At 43.6% G+C, this 25,333-nt stretch overlaps 2 protein-coding genes across 2 annotated transcripts in view; one reads left to right on the top strand and one right to left on the bottom strand.

Moving 5' to 3' along the window:
* LOC148840149 (gamma-aminobutyric acid receptor subunit rho-1-like) overlaps positions 1–8,819 on the top strand; it is a 30,511-nt gene extending 21,692 nt beyond the window's left edge. The window contains exons 5-11 of the mRNA XM_088908930.1: positions 48–115; positions 1,622–1,845; positions 6,032–6,114; positions 6,227–6,367; positions 6,778–6,930; positions 7,233–7,429; positions 8,526–8,819. Coding sequence (XP_088765056.1) covers positions 48–115; positions 1,622–1,845; positions 6,032–6,114; positions 6,227–6,367; positions 6,778–6,930; positions 7,233–7,429; positions 8,526–8,819 — 1,160 coding nt within the window. The remainder of the gene's footprint in view (positions 1–47; positions 116–1,621; positions 1,846–6,031; positions 6,115–6,226; positions 6,368–6,777; positions 6,931–7,232; positions 7,430–8,525) is intronic.
* A 5,040-nt stretch (positions 8,820–13,859) lies between these two features.
* Positions 13,860–21,967, bottom strand: LOC148840148 (peptidase M20 domain-containing protein 2-like). Its single transcript, XM_088909080.1, has 7 exons — positions 21,232–21,967; positions 18,313–18,461; positions 17,661–17,803; positions 17,349–17,503; positions 15,839–15,974; positions 14,712–14,819; positions 13,860–14,343 (listed from the first exon to the last, which is right to left on the bottom strand). Exons 1-7 carry the CDS (start codon positions 21,658–21,660, stop codon positions 14,141–14,143), a joined length of 1,323 nt encoding a protein of 440 aa, XP_088765206.1. The 5' UTR covers positions 21,661–21,967; the 3' UTR covers positions 13,860–14,140.
* Positions 21,968–25,333: the final 3,366 nt, after the last annotated feature.

The raw sequence follows: 25,333 nt of genomic DNA, 5'->3' as shown, positions 1-25,333 counted from the left end.
CGAGTGAGAGGGGGTAAGACTTTAATGGTTTTCTGATTTTATTCTAGGCCCAGCGATCCCTGTTGGAGTGGATGTTCAGGTTGAGAGCCTTGATACGATTTCTGAAGTTGATATGGTAAACATTTCAAATTCAAATAATGTGGCATATAGCTTTTGACTGACTTGCCAGACTTGTATTGCATTTACCCCTGTTAATCCAAGATTGAATTATCCTGGCCTCTTGGTTGGGACGTCAGAGGACCCTTTTGCTTTGTTCATATTTGTAATTTGTTCGTGCTGGTGTAACAGCTTCGAATGTGCTGCATTACATAAAGTAGCTGCTGGGCATTTCAAGCCAGTAAGTAAAGTTTCACAGGGACATTGCTGTTGACACATACAAAGTAAGTCTAAAGAATTTTAACTGTATTAGTTGCCAAAAATGCTTACAACAAAAATGGAGGACAGTTCAGTAGTAATGTCTGTTACATTCAGATCAGATCAGTGTAGTAATCTGAGCTAATTGATTAAGGGTTTGTCTGGCAGCATGGTAACCTTAAGCACACCGTCAGATTACTCCTAAATTGCTTAAATCAAAACGAATAACTTGATTGAAATTGATGTGCTGGTTATGAATGTCCCTTGACATTAAATGGATCCTGACTACTACTTTGTGATACTTTAAACATTTGCATTAACCATTCCATTTTTCCTCATTATGGATAGCAAGTTCTATTTGAATAATCATGTCTGAGATCTTAGTTTTTAATCATTACGAATCATTGACGTGTCAGCAGGCTTGAAAACCATTTGGATTGCTTAAGGCAACATCCACATTTATTCTCAAGCAAGTACAGCAGTCAACACTGCCTACCCATCACACAGAGGACACAAGGGACACATGCACTCACAGAAACACATTATGGTCACAGTCCCCAGTAAACTAAAACCACAGACCCAAATAAGGAAAGAAAAGTCTAAAAGCAATACTCACATGAAATACTTCTGATCTGTAGCCTAGTGTGTCTTCTTCCACTGTATAGCCCTTTAGTGTTGATAGGCAAATTCTTCAGTCCTGCTCCTCCTAAACAATTAGGTCCCTTATCCTCCCTCACCCTGTTTCTGCGAGTCTGACACAGGGCAGGGTGAGGTAGATGGATCCTAAGCCTTCCTTCTGTAGGGTACACCTCTGGTGTCCCCGTCCTCTACTGTGTCCAGTGGTGAAATCTGATCGCCCACCACATTCTGCTCTTGAAACATCCTCCCAACTGGGTCTTGTGGAAGCCCCTTCCTGGTCACTGATGAAATCCAGATACAGGAAAAAAAAACATTCAAATCTAAAACGAAAACAGGCCTACACCCATCACATAAAAGCACTTTGTAGAGAAGAGGGTGAACACAAAATATTTTAACAAAAAATAGCAACCAGGCGTACCCCATAAAGCCCAAACTAGTCAACAAAAAGATCATTTTGAATAGTGTCTATTCTGCTGGAGTCTGTTCACCGGTTAAGCAGTTCTCTATCCAAAAACATTCATTACTTTAGCAAAACCTTCTGAAAAGTGTAGTTTGCTGCCATCACGTTTACTGCCATTGATCCACTCTGCGGTTTGAGAATATCTAACACTGTTGCTGTGTGTTTCAGGATTTCACGATGACCTTGTACTTGAGACACTACTGGAAAGACGAGCGATTAGCCTTTCCGAGCACCAACAACCAGAGCATGACCTTTGATGGGAGACTGGTGAAGAAGATCTGGGTCCCAGACATGTTCTTTGTTCATTCCAAGAGGTCCTTCATCCACGACACAACCACCGACAATGTCATGTTGAGAGTTTACCCAGATGGAAAGGTCCTTTATAGCTTAAGGTAATAACTTGTTTTCTGAAAACATTGATGCATCAATATGTTTGTTCATAATCTGCACCCTTTTTGATAAAAGGTATTCTGTGGTTCCTCTCCTGGGAACTGGCAGTTCCCTTTCTGCTATCGTGATCCCAGCTCCTCTCCTGATCAAGGCTCTACTGTTTCATTCCCCTTTTATTTCTAGTTATTTTTTGTTCACTACAAGAGCCTCTAACTGCACCTCCTTCTAAACGGCTGCCCACAATGCCGCAGAACGAAATGGGAAGCGTAGTTTATCATTTGTTTTGTGCTTTTCACAGTACTTATCAAACACTAGGACTGGCCATGTAATAGATGGGCAGACAGGCAAGGGAGAAGCCCTGATGCTTGGGTAACAGTTTAGCAGCCAAAGACTCTTGTTACATAAAAGATGTAATCACTTTGCACCCGGGTGGCCTGATGAACTGGGTGGCGAAACCTCATTATCCTGAGCAATCTGCCAAGACGAACAGGAGGTGGGCCAGGCTGACGGAGTGGTTTTGCAGACAGATATCCCTGCTAGAATTTCAAACATTCCCCATTCTTCTGCAAACCTTACCAAGTAATCATTTAAGAGAAATTCTTTACACCAAGCCAACGAAGAACACTTGTCTTGCACTGACATGTCACAGCACAGTGATAGGCAGGGGATTCTCTCTTTCTTTTCAGGACCTCATTACCAGGTTGTGGTTACTTAGTTGACCAGATGCCACACTGGAGTACTATTGTAACCCACTAAGCAAATGCTTTCCTTTTGGACATTTCCACTATTTCCATAGTAAATATCCACAGCCGAGTTCCAAAGTGATTCTTCTGATTATGCGGAGCAATGCCTGCTCTAGGAAGATGCCTACACCCTTCTCACACAACATCTGTCCTGATGGAGTTGAGGTCCACTTACTGTGTGCATGATCTCATCACCCGCAGAGCTTCAGTTACTGATTTAACAACAACGGCCAAGCAAGAGCCGTTTCCACGACCTGAAAGTGCATTTAAAACTGAAAACAGGAAGCACTTCTTTACCCAAAGGCTTGTGGGAGTATGGAACAAGCTACCCAGCTGTGTTTTTGATGCTGAAACCCTGTTATTATTCAAGAAACAGCCGTATGATCCTTGGCTCAATTAACTACCAAACGAGATCAGTAAAACGGTGTCCTTTCATTTGTAACCATTATTGTCTCATGTGCTTATGTTTACACTCTAACTCAGGCTGTCCCTGTTGCTGTTAGTTGTGAGTTTGTTTCTCTCCACCTACTTTTTATTGTCTGAGGGGAGAGTGGAAGCATTTCCAATGCAAAGGGCTTTCTGATGGCCACACATTTGAAGCATCAATGTTTGTATGGGGTACATGAAATAATGCACTGTTGCTTTTTGTCCAGTATTTTCTCACTTCAAGAGATTTCCTGAGAGAAATGCTAGCTCTTCAAGTCTGAAAGTATAACAACAAGCTTTTCCCATACTTATGAAATGTGTATAATATTTAAAAAAATAATTTAACAGATTAGGTAACTACACAATTTGAAGAAAAAAAACATTAAAAAGGGCCCAGACCTCTGAGAGCACAGCTCACGATAACTGTCCTTGAGGTTCATGATGATTGTGGAGGTTTAGCAGGTCAAAAACCACAGAACCCTGTTCTCGACACCAAAACGTTTTCCCTCTGCCTTGATTTTTTATATACCACCACACCATTAATTTGTATTTTTAATCCCGTCAATAATAATCCAGTAAATACATCAACTGTTGCTCCTATTGACATGTGCCAGAGGCTGTTGGTGACCACTGGTGGCAGGTCCAGTATTACTTAATTCCCTCCAAAACACAGTCTTCCACATATAATTATAAAGCATTCAAGAAATTGATCTCCTGTGCCGGGCGTGTGCCTCCTACATACTAGTCACGACTTATTTATACCTCCGACGTAAAGAAGGGTTTCTATGTATCTGCCTGCTTCACAGCTTCCTTACAGACTTCACAGCTCTCCTCCGTCTGGATTGAATGGAGTGGCTATACGATAATCCAGACACACATGCTCAGTAGCCCTGTGGCCAGTCAGAACATACACAAATTAAAACACCAAAATGTGAGGTCTGTATTTTGGGAGCCGTGTCAACGTAAAAGGCAGCTGCAAAACCAGCAGATGTAAATTCCACATCGAAAAAAGAAAGACACACTCCTCTTAACGAGCTTCTAGAGGTATGTGAAAATAATACTATTAATTAATATTAAAACTTCCTTTCACCCCTTTGTTGAACGTTCATGCCGGACGTTTAAAATCTGATGTTTCTTTCAAACGAAATATTCACTTTCTAACAGAATGAAAACTTAAATTCCCAATAATTGCATGTATATTTAAAAAAAAAACAGCCGATTCAAATACTGGCACAGACCTACAGCAATCCAATACAGCACTTGTGGACTTTCCTTTAGAATGGTATAATAATGGTTAATTGAATGAAGACAGAATTTTAAAAAATAACAATAAAGAAATGAAGAGATGTTTATCAAGCACAAAGAAAATGTTTTGGTTACCCCAGAGGCATGAGTGCAGATGGGTGAATTTAAGATTTGAAGTGAGTTATTTTAAGCTAATTCTCTGGAACACGTTACAGCTAAATCAGAGTACTACCGCCTGCCACCGACTGCAACAAGCTGTGAAGAAGAGGGTTTCCACCCACGTCATTTCTCTTTAGAACAAATATGTCATTAATTACAGGAGTACTGGCGCAGGGAGGCTGCAGGCTTAGTGCTCACCCAGTGAACACGGCACTAATCTATAAGGAGATCTGTGGGAAGCATCTAAATCACCGTGTCGACGACGGACAGCTGTTCCGTTAAAACCCCCCACTCCCACCCTGGTGCATCGAAGACACCAAGAACACATTGGTGGGCCGCTTGCCACCTTTCATGAGTAGTTTTTTTCCAAAACAAACTGGAAATTTGTTTTGACAGATGAGCCAAAAGATCCTCCTATCCAGCCGTTTCCAGTCACCACACAGCGCGGTACAGTCCGCGCGATCCAGGCAGCAGACAGTGGGCACAGGGTAGGACAGATATCCAGTCAGACACGTGCACTGAGGAGGATAACAGGGAGGACAGTGTGCATCAGCAGCACGTCTTTGGACTGTGGGAGAAAACCCACTTGGCTGGGAAGAGACCATGCAAACTCCCCACGGACTGTGTTCCCAGGTCAGAACTGAACTGTGGGTCCAAGAGCTGTGAGGTAGCAGCTCCCACTGGCGCCCCAGCTTGCCATACTGTGAGGTACATGATGTGTTTACACAATGGGGAGTCAGTTACAACTTAACAATATATCGTTATTTTTCTTTGGTCATCCTTTCCCCAGCACCCAGAAAATTACAGCTGTAATAACGCCGCTTGCCTGTTGTTTTACATTTCTCTCTCATTTGTATCATTATTTATATATTATGTTTCACTGCAATTTTGTGTTTGCTTTTATCCACAAGGTTTTACTCCACTTGAGTGGTGGATGTAGTAGGTGGACATGTTGTGCTCTGAGATACTTAAGGATTATAAGTGCTGTATGAATGCAAGGAATTATTTCAGTGTATTTTCCTGCTTCCTGTGTGGATCACTTTTCAACATGAAATTTCATGATATCACACCTAACAGGAGTACTCGATTATTGTTGCATTGTTAACTATTAGAGATTAAAATGTGTGAAATGTTTGAGTGTATTTCTTCCAACCAGTGGTTTAATATAGGGGAGAACGGCTTTCAATTCAAGCACAGATTGGGAACATTTCTTCCATTACAGGAAATGCTACTGTCTTGGATAAACCAAAACATTCCCCTTGTTAAAAAAGAAGTATAAATTCATTTTATTGTACCCCCATTACCCTACTATTAAGATAAGATCACTTTATTGGCCATATACAGTTTCTTGTATGAGGAATTTGTCTTTTCACATACCCCAGCTTGCTCTCCATGAGTCACACAGACAGGGAGAGAAGCTTGGGGTCAGAGCACAGAGTCAGCCATTTATACAGCACCCCTGGAGAAGTTGGGGTTAAGGGCCTTGCTCAGGGGCCCAACAGAGTAGGATTCCTCTGGCAGCCATGGGATACGAACTGGCAACCTTCCAGCCACAGGCTCAGATCCTTAGCCACAGAGCCACCACACCGTCCCTAATACTATTGTGTCTCCTCAGGGTGACAGTCACGGCCATGTGCAACATGGACCTGAGTCGTTTCCCACTGGACACTCAAACCTGTTCCTTAGAGATCGAGAGCTGTAAGTTTCCATCGTCCTTCAGGAACCTTCTGCTTTCTGAATTATTGTAGAGCTGAGAGAATCAGGCAGCTCATCGTCTCGGAATCAATCAAAAGAGTTGATATTGTTTCAGATGCCTACACTGATGATGATCTGATGCTGTACTGGAAAAAAGGGAATGACTCGCTCAAAACTGATGACAGGATATCGCTGTCCCAGTTTCTCATTCAGAAGTTCCACACAACCACAAAGCTGGCGTTTTACAGCAGCACAGGTATTTTTTTTGGATACTGTTATATATACATTGTGAAGATCCGTGACAAAAAATGTTGCCAGCGTTATCACAGGGTGTAGAATCTCAATGTTGAGAAGCATATGCAGGTTTCTGAAGTGAAGGAGCATCTTGCACAAAAGGCAGGAAGCCGATGTGTTCTTTATCTGACACTGAGATGCAAGAGGCCTGTTTCAAATGCTGAGATGTCAGTGCCATTAACAATAACTCCGCCTTGAATTTACCGCTGTTTTTACACCATACAATAGTGAAATCACTTGAACAAAATCTGCAAAAGCAGAGCAGCAAAAAATTCCCCCTCTTTGGAAAAGGCACTCGGCATCCCAGACTCTGTTAGGGAACATGGACTTATACAGTAAGTGCAGCGGTGTGTTTTGCGGTTTCCCTCTCAGGCTGGTATAACAGGCTGTACATCAACTTCACTCTGCGGCGCCACATCTTCTTCTTCCTGCTCCAGACCTACTTCCCGGCCACTCTGATGGTCATGCTGTCCTGGGTGTCCTTCTGGATCGACCGCAGGGCCGTACCAGCTCGAGTCCCTTTGGGTGAGGACGTCTTTTCAAAGCCAGTACTGGCTTCAGTGGGGAAATGAGAAAGATCTGAGGGAGTCATGTTGGCTTATAACAGTATTACTATCGACACCTCCATGCATGCTGTTTGCACTGGTTCCCTATATAATTTATAGCAAGCTGCTCTCAGCAGCCATATCAGCTGCCGCCAAGTCTTGTTGGTGTTTCTGGTCCTCCCATTCGCTGACCACAGCCCTGCCTTCTGCCTTACATTGGCCGAGCAGCAGCCGGAGCCCCGAGGCCCCGTGTTAACGAGGGTGTGCTCTGGCTGTGTGCAGGTATCACCACGGTGCTCACCATGTCCACCATCATCACCGGAGTCAACGCCTCCATGCCCAGGGTCTCCTACATCAAGGCGGTGGACATCTACCTCTGGGTCAGCTTCGTCTTCGTCTTCCTGTCGGTGCTGGAGTACGCCGCCGTCAACTACCTGACCACCGTGCAGGAGAGGAAGGAGAGAAAGATACGAGACAGGGTAAGATCTGCCAAGTGCCGGAGCAGGAGGAGGAATTCCAGATGTGGGTAGGATCCCTATTATTGCAGCACACAAGTTCTGCTGTTGCTGGGAAGGGGGAGGGAAAGTGTTGAGAGGCTCATTCAGTAAAGGTGCTTGCTGCAACAGTAGGTTGAGCCCAGATGTACCAAATCTATGCCTCATTAAGCCTACATTAATTAAGCTCTTGTCGCTAGCTGACTATGATGGTTTTCTGGAGCGGCAGGACACAGAAGTAACACCAGGCTTAGGGGTGGGATTTGTCTTGGTCAGTACAGGACAGTCAGAGACACAGTGATGCCTGCATTTTTCCAGGTGCCTGCAGGCACACACAGAGATATCTGACAGGGATGTACTTGAACTGGAGAACACACTCCTGTTAGGCCTTGTGGGGCTGATGAAGTGTCACGTGACAAGCTGTAGAGCAGCATGACCACATGTCACTTTCTTAAGTTGTTACTGGAGACATTGCCAGAAAGATGAGTCTTAACACAACTGGCGGGCCCAGATTGGATGGGTGTGTAGCATAAATATTGATGAAAGAGTTTAAATCTGAGATCTCAAGAGAATGGGAGGCGCGAATAGGCCCTGCAGCGATAAACCTGTTTATTTCAAATGCATAAGGCTCAAATCTCTGGAGTGGAGCTGCACCAGAGTGCAAGCTGCAAAGGATCTACCTCCTTCTATATTCTCTCTCGGCTCATTCTTTTGAAAACTCTCAGTTCTTTCACAGATTCCAGCTCTTTTTGAGTTAGGAGCGTTTAGTTAAAGAAAGAGGCCCTTTCACACCTGTCATTTCCTGCACGCTAGTACGCAACTTTCCTGGGCATTTCCAAAAGTTCCGCTCTCCCTCCTGGAACGGACAGGCAAGATGAGACCCCGAGGGCCGAGACAGGCTGTCCGAGCAGAGTGAACACCTTCATTAGAAGACAGGTCACCCCGAGTCGATAAAGGCGACGGTTTAACGAGCGAGCACTCCCTATGCCTGATGCGCGATCGCGTCAAGGTGAGACGGCTGTCCTGTGGTGGGCACGTACTGTAGCAGGATGACCTGTGTGATCCGTGTTTCCGCTGGCAGCTCCCCTGCACCTGCGGCCTGGCACATCCCCGGCAGCTGATCATGGGAACCAGCTACAGCGACGTCGACGTCAACACCACTGGGACCTACGGCGTGCCCGAGAACGGGGAAAAGCAGGAGAGGATCTTAGTGCACCTGGCGCTGGGGGATGATCGGACGACGAGTAGGAGGAAGAACTCAAGAAGTTACGTGAGCATGTGGATCGACACGCACGCCATCGACAAGTACTCCCGCATCATCTTTCCTGGTGCCTACATCCTCTTCAACATCATCTACTGGTCCATCTACTCTTAGTCCTGCAGTCCCATTGCTCGGAAACGACTGCAGATGAATTGGTTTCTAACTCAAGTGGCGTTGCAATAATTCTTACTTTTTTAGTACCATTGTCTACCGATTTTAAAATCGGCTTCTAGCAAGAACACTTCAGGTTTTTAAATCTTGTTGAAACTTTGAAAGTTGAAATGCAGTCCAGATATAAAAAGTCAGATATATAAGGCTGTACTCTAAGGAGGAGGCACTGGGGGAGATTTAGACCAATGGACGTGAACGTGGGAAAGCATCACTATCGAACTGGCCATCTACCCTACAGTTCGCACTGCTGCAGGAAGTGTGCAGGTTTTCAATAGCTCCTAAACAAAATGGCAAGTGTAGAACGCGTAGTGGAATGTAAATAACTCAACTCGCCATATAGGTGTCACAGAAACCTTTGACAATGAGCCAGAAAAGAAGAAACAACTAGATAATGCGTTTTCTCTGGAGCATATCCACGCAGTCACCAGTGTGAAAGAAACACATTCGTGGCTAGTTGAGAATACAGTGTAAAACTTTTTTCCCACAGTTTCTCACTTAAAATTATAACCTTTTCCCACAGTTTCTCAGGCCTAATGTAGAATAAACGCACAAACAACACAGAACAGCATTTTTATCTTTTTTTTATCATTTCCCCCAACGCTTTTTATCTTTAGCAATGCAAAACCTGAGAGGTGTACTCTTGACATTGAAATTCATGCTATAAACTATAACTGTAACCTCTCAGGGCTACAATGAAAGGTCTTCAGGGCCACCTGTTTGTGACCCCTGCCTTATAGGAAGGATACGGTGAAAGGAAACCCTGTTCAGACCCCTATACAGTACACGGAGCACCAAAACAAACTTACACATCAACATCTACAAATTCAAAGCAGGAAAATTACATTTCTTTCTGTAAAAAGCGCCAGTGACATTTTTATCAATCACGGAAATTCATTATGCCAAAAAGAAATTGTCCTGGTCTGCTGTGAAAGTCATGGAAGCACAATAAGCTGCACAACTGTGACACATGCTTTGCACTGGGTCTCAGTCCTCACAGACCCTGAACCTGTACTGTCTGTGCCTGCTCACTGGTCTCTGAGCCCCCGATGCCACAGGTCGGGGCTGCTCGTACCCCGGATTTCCAGTGGGGCTCAGGTCTCATTGCCATGTCATAAGAAAGCTATTGTATTGCTGCTGGAACTCTGTCATGTCACAATGCCTCAGGAGAAAGTCAAGAAATCGAGCAGTAAGACCACTGCTCTTCCCAGTTTATACCAGTGACATAGAGACGGTGCAAAGGTGAGGTCATTTAATACACAAGGCAAAAAGGTCACAGTCGGTAATAAACGATCAATTCATCCAAATGACACCAGAAAGCTTTTCATCAATATCCACAATACATACAGTTTAATTCATTTCACATTTATTTCTATCAATCCATTTCCTAATGACTTTTACAATTCTGGGGCGCAGGGGAGCCACAGCCGATCTCTGCAAGCAAAGGGCACAAGGTGGGGTGCACCCTGGAGGGGCTGCCAGTCCATCACACACACCCTCACACCAGGTCCAGTTTTCCCAGAAGCTTATGGATCTTCCAGCACGTCTGTGGAATGAGAGAGGAAACCCGTGCGAACAGGGGGAGAACATACACGCTCCACTCACACAGCGCCCCAGATCTGGAACTGGACCCAGGGCCTCAGAGCTGCAGATCTGCAATGATCACCACTGTGGAGCTGTGCCACCCACATTTACTGCATTATGCTTATCTTTCATTAAAAGAAGTGACGATCTGATGGCTTAGTACGTATAAATCCCTCCAATTCATCAGTGTCACTGGCTTGATAAGACCGCTCTGTGATGAACACGTTTCTCCAGATGCTGACCGTAATTCAATTCAATTCATATATTGAATATATATATATGAATATATTGAATATATTGATGCTGACCGTATATCACTGAAAATGATTAGGAGACCACAAGGAAATTGTACATTTTTAGATACTTGGACTGCGTTAATACCTGATTGTAGTATTTGTGGAAACCGACACTCAGGACTACAAATCACATTGTGTAGTTACAGGTTTGGGGTTTTACTACTGATGTTATTTTTCCTAAAAACATGCAACGTCTGTGTTTCTACACCGACATTTTTAAAACCGCGTTAAACACTTTCGAACCTCCGGTGGTCCAAAGGTCACCCTTCCTTCTCCTATCCCCAAATCTTTCATATACTAACATACTTCAGGGAGGACCTATTACAACAGTGATTTTATTTTTTTAGCGTGAGTTATTGAACAGATACATTTATTTGACATTTCCCAGCAAAGATCACGTCTCTACGTGTGAACCTAGAATGCCACAACTTTTAAGTTTCTCCTTTGTCAGCCTTTTCACTTCAACAACAAGACAAGCGAGCCAGGCTGGTGACCCCAAGTGTTTATAATCCATTAAAGTATGGCGGTTAACAGTCTTCGCAATCATCCGAAGTTTTTCAGTCCTGAACATTTGCTATTAAAAAGAGGAGTAGAGATCGATATTACAAGTTAAAAAAATTAAATGTATCTAACATTGAGCAAACGATGCCCTCTGGCGGTAGTATGCTGTACATCACCGTTTAACATAGGACAGATTTCCTTCAGCGTTTTGGTACCATAGGTCCCGAAAACCTTTTGCTTTGAATTCTGGAAATTAAATATTTTTAACAATAAGGCAGATTTTCTTCATATATGGACCATTGAAATACCTAAATATCTTCTTTTCCGAGGAAATTAGAGTAAAAGCTCCACATACTCCCCTAAAAACGTTACAAGTGAGAAACTAAACCACAATTTATTTTAAAATACAAATATGTTAAATTTTTAAAATTTCTTTGTAAATTAATCTGAAATGCATTTATAATTGTATAATTCATCACACTTTTTCTGACTAAATTGCTGGATTACAGCATCACCTGAAATGATTTGCGCAACTATTATTATGCATTGTCAACTTCAGTATTTGAGCTTAGTGCGCATACTAATCCCGAGTCCTTGAATGTCTTGCATTGTGTTTTGTGTCTTTCAGTCCGATACTGCACAAAACAAACCAGAAACATCTGAAACCTTTTTTTCCTTGCGGACTTCATGGATGCTTCCAGATAACATAAAACTATTCAATTCTGTGCTTCGTTTCCATTTAGAAGGATAAATACTGGGACAACACTGTTGCATTGCTCTGAAGAATGGTCTTAAATCTTTTGTAGGTTTGGGAAATGTATTGTAATTAAACTGTCTCATCAGTCCCAAAAGCTTAGGCAGTAAGCAACGGACTGATTAGATTAGACTGCTAGAGATACAAGTAGCATTTGTCCTTAGAAGGAGGAGTCAGTGCAGTAGAATGGTTCGTAGATGCTCCTGGTAGCATTTAAAACGTGTTTTATTTGGCTTATGTGTAATCATTTTGATTGATTTTTATATACTACTTCTCCAATACGTTGAATCTGGAAAAGCTTGAAGTGCTCAGCTGAGATGATCACTGTGTTGCAAACTGTCGTGCTGTATGTGAACATGCAGGTTTTTATATTGGTTTCCTTACCAGGGACCCCCAGGGTGTCCTGCTTTTATATTTGCTATTGTTTTTAAATAACCTTAACTTTTTCTTGTCACACTTTCTTATTTGTAAGCCAGATCATGTTTGAGTTTCGGAAGAATGGCATGTTGTCTTTCTGCAAGATTTCAGATGTGACCCCCGAAACCGTTAATAAACCGGCAACAATTTTTCAGACTAGAATTTGCTTTTTTGTGCCCGATTTCTTATGTGCCACTTGAAATATTGAAAGCACAATTTTGTGAACAGGTTGAAAAAGACGTTAAATTCTGAAAGATTAACTATTGTTGTCAGAATGAACCCGATATTTTATTTTCCTAATATGAGGTAACAGATCTGTGTTCACTTTGTGAGAGATGTAGTTTAGTGAAGATAAAATGTACTACAAAACATTCCACTCTTGTCTGTATTCAATTGTTTCTTGCCATAATTTAAGTATTCCATTTCTAATTTAAAAATCCATTTACCTTCAATAGGAAAGTTTATATGCAAATTATACTTTTGTACTAAAAGGAAGCACAAAGACTAAAAACCGTGTGACATCATACTGTCCTGCAGCATTCAGAAAACTAAATAAGAGGATACACCTGTATTTGTGAGAATACACCTGTATTCAGGGTAGTACAGCTGAAATATCTTGTCCTGGCAAGTCCACGACTATAGAATTATCCAGCTTGTCGTTTGAAAATACTGAGAACTCACTTTCACTCTCACAGAAGACTCCTTTGGCTGGTGCACTGCAGCTGGGAGACTTCAGTCATCATACTCAGCTATGGGCTTGTAGCTGCACTGCCCCTGCACTTAACATGCATTAACATCCCCTCCTTGGATGAAATGGAAACAAGTTTTTTAGTGTACTACCAACCTGCTAAATGCAGTACTTTTTTTTCCCCCCAAATGGGTGATATTTGTATTTAATATCTACAGGCGTCCAGCCTATCTGGAGTTCCCTTACAGTTCAAAGCCATCAAAGTGATCTGTTCTTCTCAACAGGTCTATAAATGAGTATAAATGTAAGCTGCTTTCACTTAAAGCATCAGTCAGATTAAAAATAACAAGCAATACAAAACCTCACTATAATTGAACAGAGGTCCTTCCACTCATCAAGCTCTCTGCCTTAAATATTACCTGCCTTGGCTTTGAGACTTGACTAGGATTCTTCGAGACTCCTCTCCTGAAGCTTCTCTTTGAATTTAGTCTAAGTCTAAGTCCTAAACTTAGTTTTAGGACTCAGACTTGAATTTAGTCTGAGTCCTAAAGCAGTTCAGAGTGCAGCACTGTTGTCTTGGGAGGTGAAGGCCAGGAGGGTGTTGAGGAGGGATTTTCCAGGTTGACTTTCCTGAGGCCGGTGCGTCTTTGGTGGATTAAATATGTCCTCTTGTAGCGGAAGGTGTGGACCAATGGCCAGCGTTCACATCGCGCTCCCTGTCAGTAACCAGGCTTGCTTGGACAAGCTGCTGCCTGACGATTTATTTAAAGTAAAACAAAAAGGAAAGATGCCACCCTTCTTTCCACTCTCAGTCCTTAAAAGCTCCATCATGAGAGCTTGCGCGTCACAATCCAATAAAATATCAAAGTTGTAAAAGTAACACACTATAAAAAGTCTCAAGCAAAAAAGTAGGTGCAGTACAAAAGGCCACTGGTACAATGTTTGACAGTAGAAAGAGTGTTACAATGATGGTGAACAGTGTGAATAAAAGCGCGTGCCCGGCCGGACAGCAGTCTGGTGCTCTGGTTCACTGAGACGCCCCACTGCAGTGCACAGAGTTTGACTCTCTGCCCTGCTCTCTCCTTCGCAGCTGTCTTTCCTCACTCCGCTTGGCCAGCGCAAAATCCTCCTTCACCTGCTTCAGCAGCTCTGGGCTGAAAATCAGGTCCAGGGCCGTCATCAGCAGGGCTTTTGCAGTTCTCAGGGTGTAAAACTGAGCCTTCTCTGAACCTGGAAGAGAGAGTAATGCTGTCTTTTACATTTCAGCACAAAAACACCAACAATCAAAGACGTTGGCATAATACTGGGCCATGCCTGCTAACCTAGAAACTCGTTTAATTAGTCTTAGAAATACCTGCTTTGCCTAACGAAACCTGGAACTGCATGGATTTGAAGTTCAGCTTTTCAGCAGGAAAGATAAAAAGGGAAATAGTAAACAAATACGGTAATTAGATGAAACAGGTTTTTGTTATTGAATGTGAGGAAATGCTATTTGGCGCCTATGGAGCTAATATTTATGATCATCACTCTGGATTTTGGTCACAGTAAAAGAATCCATCTCATCGGTAGATGTTTTGACCCGTGTTTTAAAGTCTTACCGGCGGCTGCAGTATACTCTTCTGTGTGATTTAGTGCTTCGGAGCCGATGTAAAAATAGGGGTGGATACCTGGAACAACTTGTGACACATTGCCAAAATCTGTGGAGCCTGTGAAGAACAAAAACAAGATTATTTTTTAATTACTGGAGTGCTATTAATCACACAAAAACATTTTTTTAAACTAGGTTCATTCAGAAATGCCTAGCATAAGACTTTCAAAAGCCAGTCCTAAACGAGTTACAGGCTTGAATTCTAGGTTCCTCACCAACAACCAGAAGTGCTATAAACTCTTTTTCCTGTCTTTTTTGTTAAAGGGTTTTATTGAACTTCACTAAAATGATATACTGATACTTTTATTAAAAGATTTATTTAAAACCGTATACTCCCAAAGTTTCATGGAGGTGTATCACATCACTTACACAGGAATCCAAAGGGGAGTATGCGGACTTGAGTTAAAATACATGTCACACAAAATCTAACTGTGTTACACTTCAGGTGTGTGGCTTCAGAAGATATTCACACAACCGTCTCTTATAGCCTTTAACAATTTTCTTTAACCGTGTTTCCATGTTCCTATGTACGTAGTGCGAGTTTAAGTCCTTAAGGTTTTTGTCCTTGTTTCTACTTTAAACATAGTTTGTTCTTGAACCAGTTATTTACTCTTAAATAACTGGCTTCATTTATGGACTCTGCAGCTAACAGTTCATCTCATTCTATTTTCACTTTGGTCAGGAAGCCTTTTTTCTCTTTTGCCTGAAAAGTATTATTCCCGTCTTTTACTTCTTGGAATAAATTTAAAATCTTCACAAACTGAGCAGAGAAAAATAACAATTAGAGTCACGCAGCCCTGACACTGGCATAAAACTTCAGGAATGACTGAAAATGTTTCACTGCGCGTTGTCAGTTGTGATGTCCTTTAAAAAACGAAACTCTAAAAAGCTGTTTGTGGGTGACTTAGTATTGCTTCTGGCTCCTGAACCACTAACTTTCATAAGGGTTTTTGAAATGTAATATCCCTCATGCCTCGCTCCCCACTGCTGGAAACAAGTTTGTATTTGTGCCAGCCCACTCGTATTACTAACATAGCAACAAAACAGCACCACGTGTGAAACCAGCTTTATTTTTACCTGAAGAAGTAGTTAGGACTTCCTCATCAGTTGTAAATTCGATACCAAGTAACTTTCCATTCTCCTCATAGAGGCGATGAAGCGTTTTAATAGGAAGAACATTGTGGTATTCATGTGCCGCATACTGAAGCTCAACCTGAAACACAAAGCCTTGGTTTGAATTGCCATTTCACAATGAGCTGAAAATAGAAGCACTGCGTAACTGTTGCTACATAACGTCCCGGCTTTTACTTCATGTGAAGCTTTCAGGACTCGATGGAAAATTTAAAATCCAAAGACTCCAACGCAAAGAAAAGTCCATCAACTGCAGCGTCACAAAACAGGCCATTTTTCACCGGTGCCGTGACAACGGGCCTCAGAACTTGTCTGGTGGGAAGGATCCTCTTTAAGGAGAGGATAGTCCTGTCTATATGGCTGTACGTCAGGGGTTGGCAAACTACGACCCGCGGCCCAAATCCGGCCCGCTGGACTTTTCTGAGTTGCCCCCAGCTCACTACTGTTTGAATCTCGGGGGTAACTTTTTGCATCAGATATTGAAAATCTTCCGTCAGTGGCTCTGCTGCCTTCTCTCAGCACTAACGGTCAATTGCAGAAAAACACCTTTTGCACAAAGCATTTGACTTTTAGCCTATCAGACTAGCTTTAGCTTAGGTTACATACACCTGTGCTACAACTACATTCGGATTTTTGTTGCCTACTGTGATTGGCTCAGTCACGCAAATGACATCTAGTGTACGCTATCTTTTTTGAAAAGCAGGTCGTGATTTCAAACAGTTCTAAAAGTCATAACTGACAAGAGGCTAAGTGTAAGTTATTCTTGCCATGTCGAAAAAAAGAAAGATCGATGCAGAGGGTCAGAAATTCAACGACAAGTGGTCAGAAGAGAATGTTTTGTGCCCCTTGGAGAGAAAAGGTCAAGTACAGTGTCTTATCCGTCCGGAAACAATCGCCGTGATTAAAGAATATAACATAAAAAGGGCCTTACGAGACAAAACATCAGGCTACGTTTCTGGAACACACAGGAGATGGACAAAGGGAAAAATTAGAACAGTTGAAAAAGTCGCTTCAGGGGCTACAAAAACTGTTCAAGAGAAGATTCGGAGAAAATGTTGGGGCTACCCAAGCTAGTTATCGAGTATCACAGCTTCTAGCAGCAGCTGGCAAGCGCTTCGCGGGCGGGGAGTTTATTCAGCAGTGTGTGCAAGAGGTCGCGGAGGAGATGTGCGTGGAGAAACGCGACCTATTCCAGTCGGTGAGTTTATCGGCTAGATAGAGGATTTCACTCAGGTGGCCCAGCAAGGTTAGTAAGAACTTTTTAGTGGCCCTTGCTGTAAAAAGTTTGCCGACCCCCTACTCTAAGACATCGTCTTCCAGGCTGCTTTTTCAGTGGGGTGCATTTCATGCTCACAACTGCCGTCCAAACTACTTCTACAAGGGGCCGTGTGGCGTGTGAGGACAGTGAAGTGCAAGACCGTAAGGTTCAAACTGACACCCTGCTCCTCATGCTTACTTGGCAGCCTGTTGCGCAGGCCGCAGACCTGAAGCACCTCTCGGCCTTCTCTCGGAGAACAGGCAGGTCCCAGCGCTTTGGCGTCCGCAGGTAAAACACCATCTCGGAATAGGCCGGGATGATGTTGGGCTTCACTCCGCCGTGCTTAATGATGCCTGAAACAGGAAGGGACGCGACACCAACAGTAGTGGAAACTTCAGCCAGCCGGTCACATGGAGCTAAAGCAATATTTGTTTTGCAAACAGTTACATTCAGTTAACCATCACAGTCAGCAAGAGGGAATATAAACAGCAGTAGTGCGGGGGTCCTCACCATGGAGTCTCCAGTCAGGTTTCAACTGCTGTCTCAGCAAAGACAAGTTGTTATAAGCAAGAACCGCGGCATCTAACGCGTTGACCCCTTGCCAGGGGTAAGCAGCAGCATGGGAAGGCTTTCCGTAGAACTTCACAGTCACACTGAAACACAAAAACACGGGAACGTCTGTACTGGTAAATTCAGACCTCACTTTGCTTTGGTCACAACGGACAAGCACTTTACAAACCACTTAATATGGTTAATATGGTTATTTTTGGTCTCTGTGTGCAACAGTGCTCTATACCTTTGTCAGATAAAGTGTTGGTCATGCTATACATTTGGAGGAATTACATATTTGCATTGTTTTATTTACTGGAGTTTCAAGAGTAGAGTTAATTCCCAACGCAATTCATGATTCTTTGCACCAAAATGAGTATAGATCTTTAGTTCATCACTGTACCCTAACATTTATAGTTAGCATTAGCCACTCGGATTACTCTGCGGCTAAATGCCGAGGCTTGGTCAATGAATAACTATGTTTTTGAAGTTGTACTTCGATTCTGCATAGGAGTGGGAGACAATGATTGCATAAACGCTTGCTCCTGGGCTTTTCATCTGTAGCCCTGCAGTTCCCCCGTGTGCCCACTCGGCGGTAACCAGCTCCCCTTACTCGTGGTCCGCCATGTCAGGGAGGTAGGCAGCATCCTCCTGAGAGGGGTGAGCCATGAACACCACGTCCAAGCCCTTGAACGCCCCGGCTTCCATCAGGTCGATCTTCCCTCCCCCGTCCTCCTCCGCCGGAGTCCCGATCACCGTCACCTGCAGACGCCAAACACTCTTTCCTCACGCACGGAAGGGCATCACCATCATCCCGCCAAGCGCTAGAGATGACTGTAGAAGCGGCAGCAGGCTTCTGGATTACTGAAGCCTCCAAGGCACCTGCCACTGCCTTCTCCTGCGCCAGCCAATATACAGGCTTCCTGCCGCGATGAAGACACGAACAAGAAATATCTCCACCGCCAGGTCAATATGCTGCAGCTTTACCAAAGAATCTAAATATTTTACCTATAAAATATTGATAAATTACCATTCTCTTAGGCTGACGAGTCATGCACCATGATCACCGACACTAGATTAGGCATGCGTCATGAGCATTTTAAGAACCTCCCAACCTACTGTTCTGTAGAAGCTTTTTACACCGTAAGGATTACAAATTTCAAGCACCCACATCACAGTTAATTCGGCACCAAACCAGACCTTGAGGGTGGCCAAGGTTAACTGTACAATTTTTCCTAGGAAAGGCCTTGTACAGCACATGACACAAAACAGCAGTGTGGCTCCATGGTCAGGGATCCAGATATGTAACTGGGGGCTGGGATTTCAAATCCCAGGTGAGACAGCGCTGTTGTACCCTTGAGTGAGAAACTGCACTGGACTTGAACCCAGCTGTGTGAGTGCGTGCAAATGTAAGCTGCTTCAGACAAACAAATTGTAACGGAAGCGTTCTTTCAGGACCCCATGCAGACGACATGATCCGGGGTAGAGTGAGGAAAACACGGGGGAGAAGCATGCAGGAGTTGGGAATGAAAACAGGGGGCGTGTCCATAGTGCGCTGGAACCGGGTCGGAACCGGCAGGAACAGGAACTTAAAAGCTTGAAGGGACCAGGCGCTTCCAGGTCCCGGACTCGCCTGGTACGGGAACCACGACAGAGCCCGGAACAGAGTAGGCGTCTGGCTTTCAAGAGGGAACTGAAAAGGGGTCTGGAGCAGGGAGACAGGGAGCAGGCGTGGGCGATGAGTACAGAACAAGGAAGGGCTGGAGCGTCCTTAAGAGGAGGGGTTTACGATCGTGACACAAATGTCACAATAATAATCATTCTAGAAGTCTATACCCCCATGATTTCCATTTCCCAAGTGTATTTTTGCCAGAATGTAGATTTGTTATTTCATTAAATGACAAATTTGGTGGAATGTCTTTAGCGTTACAAAACTAATCTTAATTACATCTTTAATATCTTGATAGTTATTACCGGTCTCGCAAAATATTCTATTCACTAGTAAAACAAGAAGAAAAAGATGGGGGCCACCCTGCATAGAACAGATATAAAAAGAAATGCACCCTGAGAAATATTATTCTGGCTCATGGAAGGTTGACTAAGCTAGCAATATAGCATCTCATAAGACACGACGATACTGAAGTCAGCATCATACAACATTCTCATGCAGAACAATCAGTTTGATTAAAAAAAACCTGTCTAAAAACAGGACTAAATCCATATGGGATAATAATTCATGTCAAATGTGATGTGCAGCAACTCAATAATATTTGCCAACGATTTGTGGTTTGCAACCAAAAACCGAATAGTTGAACATATAATTTTTCTACTATGGGGAAACAGTAGTAGCTAATTATATGTCTACATTTTGTAAGTGCAAAAATTGAAAATTATTGGAAAATTATTAAATTTTATAGAATTATTAAAAATATAATAAATTATAGAAAATTATTTACATACAGGTGGTAATGGAAGGGGCAAAAAAACTCTCAGCGAGTCTGTAAAACTCGCCAGCCTGTTACTCCCCCACGCCGCCGCCGACACGGAACCGGCAGCGCTCTTCACAATATGTTCCTGTTATTCCAGGTCCCCAACAGGACCTGTAAGTCGCTACAACTACACTGATCCAAAATACAGCCCAGGCAGCTGGTTGTTCTCCGTTTTGCTCAATTCCAATGGCTGTGTCCTATGTTGCAAGTCCTATCACTTGGGGGAAATTTTGACGTCGACTGGCTTCTACAGCTTTCGAAAGAGATTTCTCGTGTGCGACCACCGTGCGCACAGACACGGACGCAATACGGTACATGACAACTGCGCTGCCGTCTTTCGGATAAGACGTTAAACCGACGTCCTGACTCTCAGTGGTCATTAAAGATCCAGGAGCATTTCTCGATAAGAGTACGGAGTTATGCCGGAGTCCGGGACAATTCCCACCCCTCGGCCTTTACCGTGGCCTCCAAATTGTCCCCATGTATGATTGGCTTGCACTTGCCCTGCGATGGACTGGCGTCCCGTCCAGGGTGTACCCTGCCTTGCGCTCGTTGCTTGCCGGGTAGGCTCCGGCTTCCCGCGACACCGTATGATATAAAGTGGTTTGGCAAATGACATGACATGACAACTGCGCTATGTGCCCAACATACTGTACGTGAAATTATACACGCAGAGCTAATTTGCACTATCATTGTTGCCTCCGTGGCAAAATCATTGATTATATTGTCGCTTATAAAACGCTTTGACACTTTTTAACCTTGTTTTATGACACTCGCGCAAAATGACTTATCCTGTGCCCTCTCGCAGTGTCTCAAAACTGTCTGCAAGCCGGGAAGGACGCACTTTGCTCTTACTGCACAGCTAAATAGAAACTTACAGCAAAGACGCAAAGATAAACGCACCACACAGACACCTCTATCGCATGTCTAATTACAACATTACATATCATCAGGACGCCGCTTATCCTGCTGACTGTGGCGAAGGCAATAATATTATTACCTCATGACACTATTCGTACTGTACATTGCTCTGCGTGCCTTACCTTCACTCGGACGGAAGGATCGCCCTTGCTTTCCAACACACCTTTTAACCCAATGGCTGCGGCTGCACCGACCTCTGCGATCAGGTTATGCCCGCATGCGTGGCCGATTTCTGGCAAGGCGTCGTACTCGCAGAGGAACCCGATATTTAGGCAACTCTCCCCATCCTCGCCGCCGCCGCCGGTGGGTCCCCACGTCGCCCGGAACGCGGTGTCCAGTTTGTAATGGGGCTCGATGCTCCAACCCTTCTCCTCCGAGAAGAAACGGACGAGGATGTCGTGGGACTTCTTCTCCTCGTAAGCGAGCTCGGGGCAGCTCCATATGTCCCTGCTCAAGGCGCACAGCCTGTGCCGAGCCGCGTCTATACAGCTGCCGGCGAGTCGTTTCACCTGCTGCAGAGACGTCCCCGCCTCCCGGTCAGCCGAGCACATGGCCAAGACCACACCTGCCACTGCTCTGTGTTTCCCCGACAGAAGAAAAGTCTGAAAACTGTAAATCTATACCGGTTAATAGGCTTACCCTTAAGATGCTGCCTGAACTATAAGTAAAACGGTAAGTTTAATAATCACTCGGGCTATCCGACAGTTACTGTATGAGTAACTGTATATTTCTGAATTTTAAAAAATAATACATTTTATTTGTGTCGCTTAAAGTCTAATGACAGCTTGTCCTCTTCTAAAATTAGCTGAGCTTTCCCGTTACATGAGCCACCTACTGTACACCCAAGCACCAATACACTTCTGCACCCTGACCAACCTCTCTTTAAAGGGATCGTCAGTATCGATGCATTGTGGTAACTGTAGTTTCAGAAATTGCTTTCAGGCAGAAAAACCTCACAGCAAAATTGATCAGTACTACATGTCCATGCATGCAGTTAGCTTTTTCTTGCTTCCAGTTCTGGAAGTTGAGCCAGGAGACGCTTGTGTTTGCTGACAGGCGCAGATCGTGAAGTTGCGCAACTCGCCGCAGAACTGGGACGGTCAATCAAGTATTTGTTGACTTCCCAGAAAACTGGTCTTGCACTGTACTGTGAAAAGCAGATTAACATGCGGACCTCTACAAAGCTAAAATATATTAGACACTCTTCTTTAAAGGGAAGCATTTTAACTGAGGTAGGTGGCACTCCGAAAATAAAGAGAAGGATTTGAATAGGATTTTGAATGAAGTTACGCTTATTGAACCTGGAACCTGCTGTTCTGTAGTGTGGGACTGCTGTCCATTCCTGGCGCGAAATACTGTTCAAATCATACTCCACCTGCTCGAGGGAGCCACACTTATATATGAAAATGGGGGAAATACTGTATATAAAATATATATAAATAAAAAAAACGCATAAAATAATCCTGAATGTGAGAAATAGACCTGAATTCTAGGATATTAACTCACAATACAAGCAGTTCAGGAACAGCTTTCACTCAAAAATCAGACACTTGAAATCATTGTCCCACCTAAAAAAGACATGAGCAGCTGACAGATTCTACATCTATAAAAATGTAGATGACGTTTGTGGTTGGGGAAGTAACAATACAACAGCTAAAACGGCTGGACTAAAACTTGATCATTCTAAGAAAAACAAATCGACAGGTGTGGCACGTGTGTCCTTTCTAAAAGCACCTGTCTCCAGCTACTCCCATAGATTCACAGGGTTGCTCCAATAGCGAAGGCGTTTCCCAGCAAATTCCTGCCCTTTGTGTTGGCCGTTCAATCCCAGAGCAAACATCTCTTATATGGCTGTGCCACTCTTTGAGTCCCTTCCAAAATGCAGTACAGTAGTTTGCATCCTGCTGTTCTTCATGCTGTGTTGTCCCAGACATATTGGGATACATCTCTCTGTGTGATATTGCAAAGGAGGCCTGTTCCAGATCCTGCTCAGCCCCAGTGTGGCAGGGGATTAGTAGGTCAGTGGCTGGTATTTGGCTATCATATCGCACATACTGTACAATACGATAGTCCAGGGTTAGGGGTTACTGGAGTCCACTGTGGAGATGATCATGTGGAAGAGTAGGATATGGTAAGGTGGCAGGCTAGAAACTGTACTGAATGAGGTTGAGGAAAGATATAAGATGTGAAAAGGGGGTTAACTGATTTCTTTCTGCACAAAGACTTCTCGTGACGCAAGACATTCCAAGTGCTTAAGCACTTTTGAGTTATGGCAGGGATGGAAGTTAACTGATAAGAGAATCCAAGTGCAAGACAGACTCCCTAACTAAGGGAAGATAAAACTGGCCATTCAAAGTGGTCAGGGTCTTGGGAATGCCCAAACACAGGTGACCTCCCCCAACTACCATGGTAACAAGTTGCGTCAGAAGTGGCTGAAGTTTGCTATATAAACTGGACGTTTTGTACCTATATTACAAACAATACTTTAATCTTATTGTTCCTTTCATGCAATAAACTCAGTTGTTTAAACTTGATCTCGGGATCCAGAACTTATTTGTCTGTTACAATATGGTAAGGACATTTTGTGCCACTGCATCTACTGCAATTGGAACTAGAATGTTCCAAGTATTACAAAACAGTAATATGATCAACTTAGTACCTCAATAAGGATCTCTATTGAGAGAAGAGTTTGCAAGGGAAGTGTTTATACAGTTTACAGTATTTATATCTACAGTGTACTGCATTCTTCTAAACTAGTGAGCAAAAACAAGTTTGGAAAGTAATCAGTCACAGTGATATTCTTGGTATCAGTTGCAGCGCTCGGGGGACAATAACAGCTTTCTTGGCAGTGGGAGCTGCAGGCGTGAGTCTAAACCCCTCTTTCAGTTCCAGCCCCTTCCGCTGTTGTGCAGGGATCGGGTGTCAGGTGCCAGTCACGTGAGGCAATGAGGCAAGACCAAGGGCCACAGTGCCAGGGCTGCAGGCCGGCTCTCAAAGCTCATAGAAAGGACCAGATCGATTGATCGTGGGTATTACACTATAAATACTATAACTCACCAGTCCACTTGAATAACCTCACTTTCTTTGCAAACTCTCATCGTACGGAGATGCGGCATGTTTAGCAGTTCTGAGCAGATTCTCAGATGGCTCAAGGTCATATTACAGTATATCATTAAATAATTAGCTGATGGTTTTTGGGGCCGGGGGTGTCGCCAACAGGAAACGTTGGGAGCGGGGGGGGCGATTTCCGGGAGATTATGGATCACTGGCGGGAGGGAGTCAGGGCGGAGACGCTGATTTCTGGGAGACTCGAGGTGTCTGGAAATGGTTTTGGAAAAAGAGGGCAGAAATGATGAGTGTGGTGGGGCTGGCGGGGAGCACTCAGTTTTCTTCTCCATGCTCATTGGAATTTGTCATCCGAAGTGTGTGCAACTCACCTGCTTCGCTCAGGATCTTCCTCGGGAACATCGCAGGAGCGTTAAACGATTCCCAGCCCTTCTAGTGAGCAGCTGTTTCAGACAACAGTGTGGATTTTGCCAATTTGGAAATTTAATAAAAGTTCTGAGGATATCCGAGAGCTATCCAATATACACACGTCCAGCGTGGACTGGGCAGTAACGTCGTGATATGGTGTTACACACTAGACATTTCTGCGTACAGCTGAGGAGTTGCTTGCAGCTTTGATTTGGTGTGATAGGATGTGACACATTACCAGTAGGGTTTGGTGATTTAAAGGTGCTGTTTGCTATTTGTGAAGTGATCTAATTTTTATATGTGAATTTCTTCCACAATAGTTAATAAAACAGCATCTCGATTCTCCTGGTGAGCACCCGATGTCAAGAATGTTTATGTAACAACGTCGGTAGAAGGAGCACTCCTGTCAGCATACAATTCCATTTATTTTTATATAGCGCCTTTCACAACAAGGTTGCCCCAAGGCACTTAACGAAGCAGTGTGACAGTACATGACATTACAGTCATACAGGCATACAGCAGATGTTCAATATTTCCTCGAAAATATGGTTCTAAAGTTGTTCTCAAGATTAACTTTTTTAAGGTTATAAATTGGTTTAAATGTATTTGGCAGTTCAAGCCAATAAATCCAAAAAACAGATGCCTATGTTTCTGGAAGTTGGGGCTGTGTGATTTTGTTTTTTGCTTTATGCAGTGCTACACAATTGGTTACGTCTACACCAGCAGCCCCACTTCCCATCAAATAAAAAT

This window comes from Atractosteus spatula, chromosome 2 (genome assembly GCF_055471065.1).
Source record: "Atractosteus spatula isolate fAtrSpa1 chromosome 2, fAtrSpa1.hap1, whole genome shotgun sequence".
In the NCBI taxonomy this organism is placed as follows: Eukaryota; Metazoa; Chordata; class Actinopteri; order Semionotiformes; family Lepisosteidae; genus Atractosteus; species Atractosteus spatula.
This window is presented reverse-complemented; position numbering and strand designations above follow the sequence as displayed.